This window comes from Pollicipes pollicipes, unplaced genomic scaffold (genome assembly GCF_011947565.3).
Source record: "Pollicipes pollicipes isolate AB1234 unplaced genomic scaffold, Ppol_2.1 Scaffold_4219;HRSCAF=4965_pilon_pilon_pilon, whole genome shotgun sequence".
NCBI lineage: Eukaryota > Metazoa > Arthropoda > Thecostraca > Pollicipedomorpha > Pollicipedidae > Pollicipes > Pollicipes pollicipes.
The window spans coordinates 32,538,800-32,552,746 of NW_023596448.1; the positions used below are offsets into that span (position 1 = coordinate 32,538,800).

A 13,947-nucleotide genomic window follows, 5' to 3' on the forward strand; every position below is an offset into this window, starting at 1 on the left:
AAATGGTTTGTCATTTCATGCACAAATTAGCGCATATTATTTGTAAATGACATAAAATTATATTTGGAACAAATAATACCAGTGTTTGTCTATACACTGACAGAATGTTTATGATATACCCAAAAAGCAAAAAATTCAAACAAAAAACATTATTCCAACAAAAGCAAAATTAAGCTGACCAGCTTGTTTCCATAGCAAACTGGTAGTGCTCCATCCTGTCGGAAATAAACAGGGCAGAAACCAACACCAAAAAAATAACGGTCGCCAGGGTACTTGGGAAAGTGCACGTAAAGTTTAACACTCGTTGTCAATTGGATGCTTTTTTTGCATAATGACCACATCAAAAAGTTCCGTGGGGGCTAAAATCTCGGCCAGTGAAATCGGGTCTTGATCGTAAGCGTGATGAGTGCTCGTGAGTTGATGTTGATGTCATCAACACAATCCTCGTAAAGACTTCAAGATTTGGTACATGCGCTAGCTTCTTTATCTGGTGTGTGTGTGTTTGATGCCGGACACCAGATGGTTCGTTCATCTTGTCAAAAAACTTCTGGGTCCGACAATACTGAAATAACGAGGGCATTTCAAAAATGTATAGCAACTCTACATGAGCAACGTCGATATAAAGCATCTGGGTGTGTGTGTGTGGGGGTGTTGGGTGTGTGTGTGTGGTGTTCTGGTGTGTGGGTGTGCGTGTGGTGTGTGTGTGTGTGTGTGTGTGTGGTGTGGTTGTGACTAGAACACGTCCAGGCCATCTAGCGTCAACCCTCTCACTCCGATTACGTGGTGGACAATGATCGTTGTTCCTCGCGGTAATTGGCAACGATAGGTCTCAGAACTCTTGGCTGAGGGTCATGCCTCAAAGCCCACGCTTTCCTCACATGCTCGTGCGGCAACGCGTTCCCAAGCTGAGCTACGATCTCCTCGATATTTGACTGCGTGTAGTGCCCTTCCGACCAGTAATGGCCAGTTCAGGACCATGGGATGAAGGGAAGTGGAGACTGATCAGGCAAAGACTAACATGCTGTGGGAGTCATTTGCTCCGAGACTTAATTCCGCTCAGAGAAATTGTGTTTCTGTGTGTGGGGGGTAACATGCCTCCCTAAACAAGCCCGCACACGCCTCGAAAAAACGTGGGGTTCGGGCAGGGTTTCCTTCAAGGGGCAACAAGGGACATCTAATGTCCCACCAGTGAACATCTATTGCACCTCTGACTGATGCTTACGGATTGCCCCAGATAAACCAGGTTAACGGGGTACCAGGATAAACCAGATTCCAGGTTTCGGATAAATAACCGCGAATAGGAGAAAGGAATGTTGATGATCATGTGGCGGTTTCTCCAATTACGTGCAGAGCCAAATTTACGGTCCTGCATGTAGGTCCTGGCAAAATATATCTGAGGAACGGTGGAAAGGTATCATTCCGCTGTCTTCTCCAGGTGGTGTTACACGCTGCATCGTCTCACAATCTCAACCATGGCATTGACGGTGAAGTCAAGAAGAAGGAATGCAACTGACAGCTGCAATTGGATTGAAGGTGACCGCCGGAATGAAATGTTGCGAAACTCAACATTCGAGTGCATGTCCTGCGCGATATATTTTATGCGTACAGTTGAAGAGGAGCATGTGGTTACTGACGTAGATCAAACATTCACTTCCCGCGTAGTCGATATATATCCCAACTGGCAAACCATCCACTCAAGCAAACTACCCCCGCCCCAGTCCCACGCCCCGTGCCACCAGCGAGCTAACTGTGTGTGTGTGTGTGTGTGTGTGGTGTGTGTGTGTGTGTGGTGTGTGTGTGTTGTGTGGTGTGTTGTGTGTGTGTGTGTGTGTGTGTGTGTGTTGTGTGTATGTGTATGTGTATGTGTATGTGTATGTGTATGTGTATGTGTATGTGTATGTGTGGGTATGTGTATGGTATGTGTATGTGTATGTTGTATGTGTATGTGTAGGTGAGTGTATGTGTATATGTGTATGTGTATGTGTATTGGTGTATTGTGTATGTGTATGTGAGTGTATTGGTATGTGTATGTGTATGTGTATGTGTATGTGTAGTGTATGTGTATGTGTATGTGTATGTGTATGTGTATGTGTATGTGTATGTGTGTGTATGTGTATGTGTATGTGTATGGTATGTGTATGTGTATGTGTATGTGTATGTGTATGTGTATGTGTGTATGTGTAGTGTGTGCATGTGCTGTGTAGTGCGTGCGTGCGTGCGTGCGTGCGTGCGCGGCGGCGTGGGGGTGTATGTGCGTTAGTTACGACTAGAACATCGTCCAGACGTCTAGGGTCGACCTCTCTCACTCCGACGACCGCGGTGGATAATGACCGGTGTTCGGCGGCACTGACCGGCTCGCCTGTCGGGCCAGGTAACGTGCTGAGCGGCCTGCACGTGCACCGGACGGCACGCACGTGGTGTACGCGCTGGGCAACGGACGTGGTGGTGATGGGGTGGCCAGGGGCGGCAGCGCTTCCTCACCGGCCACAGCCACAACGTGTCGTGCGTGGACGTCAGCCGCTGCGGCCGCTACATCGCCTCCGGCCAGATCAACTTCATGGGGTTCCGGGTACGGTCGGGCGCGGCGGCGGCCGCCGCCGCGCTGGAGCGCTGGAGCGGCGGCGGCGGCGGCGCGGCGGCGCGCTTGAGCGATGTGACGCCGGCCGGCCCAGGGAGTTTTTTTCGGTCGCGGTCTCGTGTAACGTGTTCATGGCACGTGTTCAGGGTTGCGGATAACACCTATTACACCTCTAGAAGCGCTGATTGGCACGGTGTGGCCTATAATCGGTGTGTCTTTTCTGAACAAGGGTACGAGTGCGACCAGAGCAGAGCATTTTGTTTAACTTTGTGCACAGCTCAGCAAGCCATCTGCAAGGAAATCCGTATGCAGTTTACAGCTCGATTGCATCAGCTGTGTTTACACGGCCTGCATCTGCGGCCCCCAGTTACTCACCAAAGGCAGCTTGTTGGGCTCTCTAGCGCCGCTGTACCCCTCCCCCTCCCCTCCCGTCACCGGTAGGCCGAGGTCATCATTTGGTCGTACGACACGCTGGAGCGGTACGGCTCGCACAACCTGCACAAGGTCAAGGTGGAGGCGGTGGCGTTCTCGCCCAACGACGTGTTCATGGCCTCGCTGGGCGGGCAGGACGACGGCAACGTCATCGTGTACGACGTGGCCACCAAGGACCCGCTGTGCGGTACGCCTCGGGCGGGCAGGCTGGGTTGCGCCGCCGTCAGCCGTCTCGACGCGGGCCGGCGTATGTGCGAGCTGGCCATAGGACTGCGAGGTGAGAGGTCAGCTGTCGTCTGACGCTCCGTCGACCGGGGGGCTCGGGAGACCGAGCGGTGTCCACAATGGTTGCGGGCCACGCTTCTGCGTTTTGATGGCCGGTTCAAGTCATGCTGTGAAGAGACGGATGTCATATGCCGTCCACACTAGCTTCACCTCGACAAACAGGCCTCAATGCATTGCAGACAATGCATTGAGGCCTAGCATTGCCCATTGAGGTAATGCAATGCAGACAAACAGGAGGAGCTCTCGGTAGCACTTAAGTTGTCGCTCCTAATTGGAACGCGTTTGGCCGCGGAGGCATGATACGAAACACGGCCTCGCGCAATTACCAAGCGTTCGCTGCGGCGCAAACGCCGCCCGATAAACGCGGTAGCTATCTCCGATGCCTTAATTGAAGCCCTCCCATCCCTACCGCGGCTCTGACCTCCGGTGTCTCGTCACCCTGGCGTCCGTCCCGCCGCGGGCTGACGCCTCCGTGACCCGCGCTACAGGCCTGAAGGCGTCGCAGCCGACGCAGGGCAACTCACTGGTGCTTAAGTTCTGCAGCACCGTGGACGACACGTTCGTGACGGCCGGCGACTACACGCTGCGGGTGTGGAAGATCCACCGCAAGAAGCGCTTCCTCGCGCCTTCCAACGTCACCCTCAGCGAGGTCAAGCGCAAGATACGGTGCGCTCGGGTAAGCAGTACGTGTTGCGGTTTGCTGTGGAGGCAGACCCCGCGGCAAGAAATGTTTGCTCTGCGTGTCGCGGTTCATGCGCTCGCTTTGGTCACATACGCTAAATGTGCTGTTTTCGAATATGAAAGTACACACTCCCCGCGCAGGGTGAATGCACATGTCATGGTGGTGTTGGCATTGTGGGCTGGTTTCTCGGTGCCAGAATGCTGGCACATGAGCGCGCGGTTGTGGGTTCGAGACCCGCTGACGTCTGCGTTGTTGTACACCGCCGTGGTAAGTCCGGGGGATCGTATGAACAATCGCGACGCCCTTAAGCGTAAATTGACCGCAAACTAGTGACAGTTACGTGCTCCGTGAAATCATGCAAAATGATATTACATAAATACCACAGACCAATAGCTGTCCGAAGGGAGGAAATAAATTTGCAACTGTGCGCTTTGCAATTGTTCGCTTTAGCGTTTTAGCGTTCGCAAGCGTTATATCCGTTTTTTTAACTAGCCGATAATTTGCAGAACAACGCTTGCACTTTGTATTCATTGCAGTTCCGAAACAGAACTTTTTCAGTAGTGCAAAAGTCAGAGGTAACTAGATATTTTCAATGCCTCTAATACATGCTGTAATCGATTGGAGTCAAATTTTTGTTATGTTCAACGCTGGAATAATTTCAGCCATTTTGATGTCTCGCTGTCTCTTTGTTGCCGCTTCGGATTAATTTCACGTTGAATCCACCATCAGTGGCTAATGGAGCCTGTCGCCAGCTATGTCCAATTTACGGCCAACTGCAAATATAACCGCACTCACAGCAGACTGCGGAACAGTGCAGGCCGGGTGTGCGGCGCGCAAAACAAAGACAGCGTTTGTGCCGTTTGCTTGTCGTTTATCGACCTGAACTCCGAACCGGCTGTTTGTGTAGGGCTCACAACCTGCTGCACAAACATAGACATGCGCCGTGGAGCCTTCGCCTTTGTGGCGTATTGCGTGAAAAACGCAGAGTCGGATAATTTACTGGCGGGAAAGTTGGAGCTGAACTTGTAAATACGCTGCGGGTTCCGTTTTAGTTCAGCAAAAGCCGAACGGGAAACTTTGTTTTAAAAGTCATTTTAAGTGTTTACAAGCTAAAAAACTGGACCTTGCCATGTTTCGCTCTAGCTGCACGCTCTAGCGACAGAATATTGAAGTGCTTTAACCGCATTCATGAAGTTTGCTGATAGAGCTTCATCTAGTGAATCACATTTGCCACCGTGGCCGGAAAATGAGGGTAAGCCGTTTTGGCTTAACTCGTGCGCAAGCTTATTCCGCTTCGGCCGAACAAATTCGCCGAATCTCCTGTGCGCGATGGTTTAAACTAACTCGGAGACGTTTTCCCAACCACCGCCCAAAACACACGGAAACAAATGGAAGCGCACGTTGCGGTAGAGAATAACATCCACGGGCGCCGCAGCGGGCGAGCGGCAGGCCAGCCACGGCCGGCGACTCTGCCCCTGCCAGAGCGCGCGGCCGTCCTGACCGGAGTGCCTCTTGAGTGCCTCTCGGCCGGCGACTCTCCCTGACCGGGTGCCTCTTGGGTGCCTCTCGGCCGGCGACCTCTCCTGACCGGAGGCCTCTTGAGTGCCTCTCGGCCGGCGAACTCTCCTGACCGGAGTGCCTCTTGAGTGCCTCTCGGCCGGCGACTCTCCTGACCGGAGTGCCTCTTGGGTGCCTCTCGGCCGGCGACTCTCCTGACCGGAGCGCCTCTTGAGTGCCTCTCGGCCGGCGACTCTCCTGACCGGAGTGCCCCTCCCCTGCGTGCCGGGCAGATCGACGCCGTCGACCGGTACCTGTACTGCGGCACCACCTCCGGCGACATCATGAAGGTGCGGCTAGCGCAGGAGCCGGACCAGATGCCGGCGCTGGTGGCGTGCCTCGCCCGCACGCCGGAGAAGAAGAACAAGCTGACCCGCGAGGGCGAGTCCTACAGCCTGGGTGAGAGACGCAGAGTCCGGCCGCCTGGCTGGCGGCGCTGGCGGCGCTGTCGGCGCTGTCGGAGCTATCGGTGCTGTCGACGCTGTCTGTGCTGGTGGCGCTGTCGGCGCTGTCGGGGCTGTCGATGCTGGTGGCGATGGCGGTGCTGTCGGCACAGGCGGTGCTGCGGTGCTGTCGGAGCTATCGGTGCTGTCTTTGTTGGTGCTGTCGGAGCTGTCGGATCTGTTCGAGATGTCGGCGCTGTCGGTGCTGTCGGCACTGCCGGTGCTGGTGGCGCTGGTGGCGCTGTCGGTGCTGTCGGAGCTGTCGGTGCTGTCTTTGCTGTAGGTGCTGTCGTCGCTGTCGGATCTGTTCGAGATGTCGGCCCTGTCGGTGCTGTTGTTGCTGTCGGCGCCTTCGTTGCTGTCGGTACCGTCGTTGCTGTCGTTGCTGTCAAAACTGACGTTGCTGTTGGTCCTGTTGAAGCTGTCGGTACTGTCGATGCTGTCGGCCCTGTCGGCGCCGTCGGTACTGTCGGCGTTGTTGGCCCTGTCGGCGGCGCCATTCGCGGTCCGCCAGACTCCGTCGTCGCTCAACGGAGAGCTGGGGATGGGGCGGCCGTGCTCACTGCGCGGAGGGACGTCTGACAGAAGAGCTGGGGATGGGGCGACCGTGCTCACTGCGCGGAGGGACGGCTCACCGAAGAGCTAAGGATAGGGCGGCCGTGCTCACTGCGCGGAGGGACGGGTCACCGAAGAGCTGAGGATAGGGCGGCCGTGCTCACTGCGCGGAGGGACGGCTGACAGAAGAGCTGGGGATGTGGCGGCCGTGCTCACTGCGCGGAGGGACGGATGACAGAAGAGCTGGGGATGGTGCGGCCGTGCTCACTGCGCGGAGGGATGGCTGACAGAAGAGCTGGGGATGGTGCGGCCGTGCTCACTGCGCGGAGGGACGGCTGACAGAAGAGCTGGGGATGGGGTGGCCGTGCTTACTGCGCGGAGGGACGGCTGACAGAAGAGCTGGGGATGGTGCGGCCGTGCATACTGCGCGGAGGGACGGGTCACCGAAGAGCTGAGGATAGGGCGGCCGTGCTCACTGCGCGGAGGGACGGCTGACAGAAGAGCTGGGGATAGGGCGGTCGTGCTCACTGCGCGGAGGGACGGGTCACCGAAGAGCTGAGGATAGGGCGGCCGTGCTCACTGCGCGGAGGGACGGGTCACCGAAGAGCTGGGGATGGGGCGGCCGTGCTCACTTCGCGGAGGGACGGCATGGCGGTTGTCCGTATTATATCCGCGCGACGTGACGGTGAACCGTCTCCTTGGGCGTGCATGTTGTGACTATTTTCCTACTCCTCTGGTTTTATCCTAACCCATCTGTATCAAAGGCGTGCGGTTGGTGACACTCGCGTCGCTTGATTCGCCGGATTAGTGATAAAGCTTGGCACTAATGTTAGGTACTTATATAATATATTGATATTTCCTCGAATGTTTTTAAAACCACGATATATCATTGGTTACTGGTACAGTGGAAAAACAGCATTTGACACCCTTTTGCTGTGCTATGGTGGCCCGGAGCTGCAACAGCTGCGATATCAGTGACAGCTGTGATGGCTCCAAAACCTGTGACGGCTGTGGCAGCTGTGACAGCTGTGGCGGCTGTAGCAACTGTGGCAGCTGTGGCGGCTGCGACAGCTATGGCGGCTGCGAAAGCTGAGGCAGCTGTGACAGCTGTGACGGCTGTCACAGGACAGTCCTCTATCGATTGTCGTGTGGCCGCAGGTATCTGGTCGATGCTGATGCTGCCCAACGACGAGATGCTGGTGGGCACGGGCGCCGGCCGGGTGGCCCGCCTGCAGGAGTCGACCCAGAAGCCCAGGAACACCATCAAACTGATGAAGCGCGTCACAGACCGGCTGATGGACGAGGTGCGGGCCTGCTGTCGCTCTCCCGCCATCGTGCCGTCGAGCTCCGCCCTCAGCCTTTAGCTTTCCCGCCCTCTTCCAGTTGTTCCTCCGCCCTCGTCACGTCGCTCTCTCGCCCTCTTCCTGTCGCTCTCCCGCCCTTGCCCTGTTGTTGTCCCAGCCTCGTCCTGTCGCTTCCCCGCTCTTGTCCTGTCGCTTTCCAACCTCGTCCTGGCGCTCTCGGCCTCGAGCCTCGGACCTGCTGTCGCTCTGCCACCTTTGGGCAGGGTCTCGGCCTCGGTGACGTTTCTCGCTCTTGTTTTCTCTTGTCTCCTTCCCTCCGTGCTTCCCTCCGTTTTTTTTCCCTTCCTTCCCCTGTGCTTCGGTGTTCCCTTTCTCTCTTCATTCTTCCCTTTTTCCGTCCCTCCCTTCTTCCCTCTATCACTTAAACTCCACCACACACTTCTCCCCCCCCCCCCGCCTGTGCATTGCATGCCCTTCCCTTCCCTCCTTCTCTGTCTCAGCTCCTTCCCTCTCTTTCTCGCCTTCTCCTCTTTCCTCTCCCTGTTCTTTCTCCAGCTTACTTTCTTCCTCCTGCTCCCTTCTCCCCTCTTCTCCCCTTCTCTCTCCCTCCGTCCGCAGCACTCCTCTCTGCGGACCAGTGTTACTGATCGCGGCGGCACTGCCTGTACATGTCCCACCGGCACGCCCGCAGGTTCAGTGCAACACGGTGCAGGGCCGGGTCACCACGCTGACCGCCGACCAGAGCGGCCGCGTGTACGTGGGCACGGCCGACTCTCACATCTACAGGGCCTGCCCCAGCTCCATCAAGCTGACCCTGCTCCGCACCGGCCACCCCACCGAGGTCAAGGCGGTCACCTTCCCGCGGTGAGGCAGGCACGCGCGCGCTCGCGGAGGGAGGTCGCGCGCGTCGAGGGAGGCACGTGGGCGGATGGGGTGTGCCGAGGTACGACACGCCGTGGGGAAGGACGTGGATGTCGCGCGCGCGGCGGAGGTCGACAGGCGACAGTCGACAGGCGAGGTCTGACTGGCGATATTTCAGATCAGCGGGACCACAGTCCGCTTGACGTGAGTGATGCGGCTCGAAACGGTCGCGATAGTTCAGCCTCCATTGCGCCGAGCCGCCGATGTTTGCATGTGTTTCTGACTGGTGACGTACCCGATCAGCCGCTGCCGGCGCCGCCGCCCAGCCGCCGTCGACGGCCACGCCCCGCCTAACTGGTAGGTGCCGCGGCCGGCAGCGCCTGCTCGGAGCTGTTCGTCACGTGCGCCGCCGAGGACACCCGCGTCTGGCACGCCGCCTCCGGCCAGGAGCTGCTGCGCATGTGCGTGCCCAACATGGTGTGCCAGTGTCTGCAGGTGGCGGCGGACGGGTCAGCCATCGTTACAGGTCGGTGGCGTCCGGTGGGGGACGGGAGGGACCGCCGCGGCTCTCAGGCCCGAGGGGAGGGGTGCGCGCCCGCCCACCCGCCCGTCGCGCGGCTGGAGTTGCTGCAGCGATTCTAGCCGCAGTGACGGGGAGCCGCACTGCGTCCCGGTGCTTCGCCTGTTCGTGGCCGGGTCTCTGTCGCACACGTTCGCGTCTCACGTGTCGTTGTCCTAGTCCGGCGTGTCCGTGAGCCTCATGTGTCCGCGTTCGGCGCTCACGCGTCCGCGTCTCGTGCATCCGTGTCCGGGGGCCGTGCCATCCGCTTCTAACGTGTTCGAGCCTGACGTACCCGCGCCCTGAGTCTCACTGATCCGCCTCCAACGCATCCCCGTCTTATGTTAGTGTGTGCCTGAGTCCCAGCCGTCCCGATCTCATGCGTCCATGTCCGGTGCTGACGCGTCCGGAGTCTCGCGTGTCCGCGTCGGCGTGTGACCTGTCCGGACTCCTCCCGCCGCCCCCCGCCCCCCGTCCGATGACGCCGCCCGGCCGCCGGCCGTCGGCCAGGCTGGAACGACGGCATCGTGCGCTCCTACCACCCGGAGTCGGGCAAGCTGCAGTACATGATCCGCGACGCGCACAACCGCGGCGTCAGCGCGCTGGCCGCCTTCTCCACCGGCAAGATCCTGATGACGGGCGGCGGCGAGGGCCAGGTGAGGGCCGGAGCTGGATCGGAGCAGCACGGGAGGAGAGAGGCCTTCGGGGCGCAGAGTTCCCTTGTCCAGTCCGACCGCTGCCCTCGAGGCTGCGCTCATACCCGCTCGCTACTGATACCACTCGCTAGTCCGCTGCTAATCCGAGAGCGCTGCTAAGGCTAGTACTTTCCACTCGCTATTACATCCCCGCTCATTCGCTACTTATCCGAGACCACTACGAAGCCCGATACCCCCCACTCACTATAAATTCCCCGCCCATCCGCTACTTATCCGAGACCACTACGAAGCCCGGTGCTACACATCTGCTTCTTATCTTAATCAGTTTGTTGCATCGATTATCTACCTGCTCGCATTGTATACAGTATTTATGTTTCTGGATTAAAAGTGTCAGGAACATATGTACCTGAGGATGTTACGTTGGCGTTTTTTAAAAAAAGCATGAGTCGATCTATTTGCGTATTGAAATTATATTATAAATTAGGCGTGGTCATATAATTAAAAGAAACTCATGCACCGCCGCATTCACTATCTCTTGGAATATTTTCCCCGTCATTTCTCAATTTGTATACCCATATTCGTGCCATTATCCGTAATTTGCCCAAGATATATACCCACTCCATCCCGTTACCCATTCCGTGTGAGTACCCATGGGCTTATCCGACCCGGGTGGCCGACTCAGTTAGAATCGAGGTGTCTTCCTCGTGCTGTTGAGTGACGTAAACGAGTGCTGCTGTAAACAATGTTTTGCTTAGCATTTTGTCTGCTGCCCGCTACAAACAACACCTAGTTAAACGCCTTTCACACCTTTCAAACACACTCAGTCGCTAAGCATCTGGCAAGCGTGATTTGCCCGTCACACGCCAGGTTCTCGCCGTGTTTTTTTTTTCGGATTTCACGCCGGACTCTCCGGTTTCTCTGAGAGCTCTTGCGACACAACATGTCTTGACGACCCCTCCCAAGTGCTTTCCGAGCAGCGACCTGCGCGTTATGGTCGTGTTTATCCCGCGACAGCACTAAACACTACTCAAATCATGACCTTCTGAACGGACAAGGTCAGCAATTGCACCTGCGTACATGAACCATCAAACATGCACGCCACATTACCTGCGGCCCACAACCTGCGGTCGCCGCATGCCGTTCGTTGTGTCGTGCCCCGGCCCCGTGCGTGAGCCGCCACCGCCGCCGCCGGCCAGGTCCGCGCCTGGGAGATCGGCTGTCAGACGCAGACGCTGCGGGCGGCGCTGAAGGAGCACCGTGGCTCGGTCACCTGCCTGCGGCTCACCGGCGACGACTCCGAGTGTGTCAGCGCCAGCACCGACGGCTCCTGCATCATCTGGGATGTCAGGTGGGTGCGGCCGCCGGCTCAGGTCAGATCGGGTTAGGTCGGGTCAGGTCAGGTTGGAAGGCGCCAGGCCACGATGCCCTGAGGACGGCAGGTGGGAGCGAACACCGGGTCAGGCCGAGTCAGGTAGGGTCGGGCCGGACCATGGCAGGTCGGGTCGGGTCGGGTCGGGTCGCGTCAAGTCCGGTCGGATCGGATCGGATCGGATCGGATCGGATCGGATCGGATCGGATCGGGTCGGGTCGGGTCGGGTCGGGTCGGGTCGGGTCGGGTCGGGTCGGGTCGGGTGGTCGGATCAGGTCGGATCGGATCGGATCGGATCGGATCGGATCGGATCGGATCGGATCGGGTCGGGTCGGGTCGGGTCGGGTCGGGTCGGGTCGGGTCGGATCGGATCGGATCGGGTCGGATCGGATCGGATCAGATCGGATCGGGTCGGGTCGGGTCGGGTCGGGTCGGTTCGGGTCGGGTCGGGTCGGATCGGATCGGATCGGATCGGATCGGATCGGATCGGATCGGATCGGATCGGATTCGGGTCGGGTCGGGTCGGGTCGGGTCGGGTCGGGTCGGGTCGGGTAGGGTCGGACCGGATCGGGTCGGGTCGGATCGGGTCAGATCGGATCGGATCGGATCGAATCGGATCGGATAGGATCGGGTCGTGGAGCCCTGGGAATGTCAGGCCGGCGGACACCGACTCGGGGGATGTCGCGTGACCACTGTCACCGGACGCGGACGCGGCAGCTCGGGAAACAGGCCCTCGTGGGTCACGGCACGACATCCTGGCATCCGGACATGGGGTCAGGTATGACAGACATGGACGCTAGTGTCAGAGGTCACACGGACCGCGGACGCCTCATTTAGCCTCATTCCAGACCATCATCAACATTGGCCACGGGGAGTGATTGACCAGCCCGCGATGCCGTCTCTGCCACATGCCCTGCCTTTGGCGCCGGCGTCTGTTTGCAACTGATTGTACTTGATTGCACCTGATTGTACCCTGATTGCGCCCGACTGCACCCGATTGCATCTGATTGCCTGACTGCTGGTGTGGCTGGCGCCGCGCTGCCGCAGGCGGTTCACACGCAAGACGGTCCTGTTCGCCAACACGCTGTTCATGGGCGTGTGCTACCATCCATCGGAGGCGCAGCTCATCACCTGCGGCACCGACCGCAAGCTCGCCTACTGGGAGGTACGGCGCGCGCCCCTCCACGGCTCGTGGCATGTGATGGGGGTCGGGCGGGGAGCGGGAGGGCGGGGGGGGGGGGGGGGCAGCCGTGGCGGCATCGGCACAGACCGATGTGTTGGGAGAAGCCGCCGAAGATCGCGACGGGCTATCATGATTCGTCGGTCGCGGCTTACGCAGCTCGCGTGCCGTTGATCGTGTGTGACACTGGTCATAACCGCCTGGCCGTCGCCGCGTGAGGACCACTGCAACAGACGCAGCTGCGAACTGTACGCCACTAGTTTGTCCGGGCGCTGTGTCTAGTGAGCCGGCCGCCGCGCGGCGCGTTGGTGTCAGCCCGTGCCGGCCGTCGCGCTTCGGTGCTGCCACCAGCCGCCGGCGTGTCCGTGACGCCGCGCGCGCCCCGCTCGGCCAGATCTTCGACGGCTCGCTGATCCGCGAGCTGGAGGCGGCGCAGGACGGCGGCCTCAACGCTGTCGACATCACGCCCGACGGCCGCTTCATCGTCACCGGCGGCGACGACAAGCTCCTCAAGGTGGGCGGGCGTACCGGCGGGGCCACAGGCGGCCGACGGTGTCTGCCGGGCAGGCGTGCGCTGGCGACGGGGCGGAAGGCTGGCTCTCGCGCCGCAAGGCCGACGCTGGTGCGCTGTTCGAGCATGCGCTCGCATGGCAGTCGGGTTGCCAGTTGTCGGCATTTCTCACGGTCTGTAGCCGATGGGCCCACGAGAACAGCGGCGCGTGCCGTATTCGTCGTTGCTTCCACGCTGTGTCGGTGGGACATTGCGTTCATGATAAATGTATAGTTTACGCTGTGCCGGTTACTGGGTCGCGGCCTGGTCCGGCCTAGGTGACAGCGGCGCCATAGCGACAGCGTGACATTGATGGTGGCGCTGACACCATGCTGACGTCATCCACGGCCGTCTCCGCCAGGTGTACCGGTACAGCGAGGGCGACTGCGTGTTCACCGGCGTCGGTCATAGCACGGCCATCTCGTCGCTGAAGATCTCGCCCGACATGAAGACGGTCGTCTCGGTCGGCACGGACGGCGCCATCCTCTGCTGGAAGATGCCCGGAGACGTCTAGGCCGGCGGCGATGGGTCGAACGGCGGCGGTTTCGTGACACGGCCGGCGGCTGTTGGTTGGCTGAGGTGGTGTCGCCGTCCGGTTTTGCGATTGGTTCGGCGGTGCGGTGACGTCAAGCACGACTTGACCTGGGTTGGGCCGGTCGGGTCGGTGATCCCGCCAGATGGCTCGCGATTGGCGGAATCAGGATGACGTCATGCGTGATAACTTCGTGATGGGTGGAATCCAGTGGCGTCAGGTCCTGCGTGGTTCTTGATTGGTCGTGATCTGCGGGCGGATCCGCACGAAATCGAACTGCCGCCGAAAAGTGTTGACAGCCAATGGCTGTTTAAGCCGCCGAAAGGGTCGAACCGAATCGCCGAACCACGGGAGTCTTCGATTGGCTTTAGCCGCCTATCTTTTAAAACGCACCTCTTTTGCTG

General features: G+C 59.0%; 1 protein-coding gene across 1 annotated transcript in view; it reads left to right on the forward strand.

Moving 5' to 3' along the window:
• Window positions 1-13,735, forward strand: part of LOC119095213 (cilia- and flagella-associated protein 52-like) — a 23,171-nt gene extending 9,436 nt beyond the window's left edge. Inside the window, exons 2-13 of the mRNA XM_037218083.1 lie at window positions 2,462-2,569; window positions 3,020-3,197; window positions 3,784-3,971; window positions 5,768-5,933; window positions 7,691-7,836; window positions 8,528-8,700; window positions 9,075-9,223; window positions 9,767-9,912; window positions 11,109-11,260; window positions 12,329-12,446; window positions 12,856-12,975; window positions 13,373-13,735. Coding sequence (XP_037073978.1) covers window positions 2,462-2,569; window positions 3,020-3,197; window positions 3,784-3,971; window positions 5,768-5,933; window positions 7,691-7,836; window positions 8,528-8,700; window positions 9,075-9,223; window positions 9,767-9,912; window positions 11,109-11,260; window positions 12,329-12,446; window positions 12,856-12,975; window positions 13,373-13,525 — 1,797 coding nt within the window. The 3' untranslated portion in view covers window positions 13,526-13,735. The remainder of the gene's footprint in view (window positions 1-2,461; window positions 2,570-3,019; window positions 3,198-3,783; window positions 3,972-5,767; window positions 5,934-7,690; window positions 7,837-8,527; window positions 8,701-9,074; window positions 9,224-9,766; window positions 9,913-11,108; window positions 11,261-12,328; window positions 12,447-12,855; window positions 12,976-13,372) is intronic.
• Window positions 13,736-13,947: the final 212 nt, after the last annotated feature.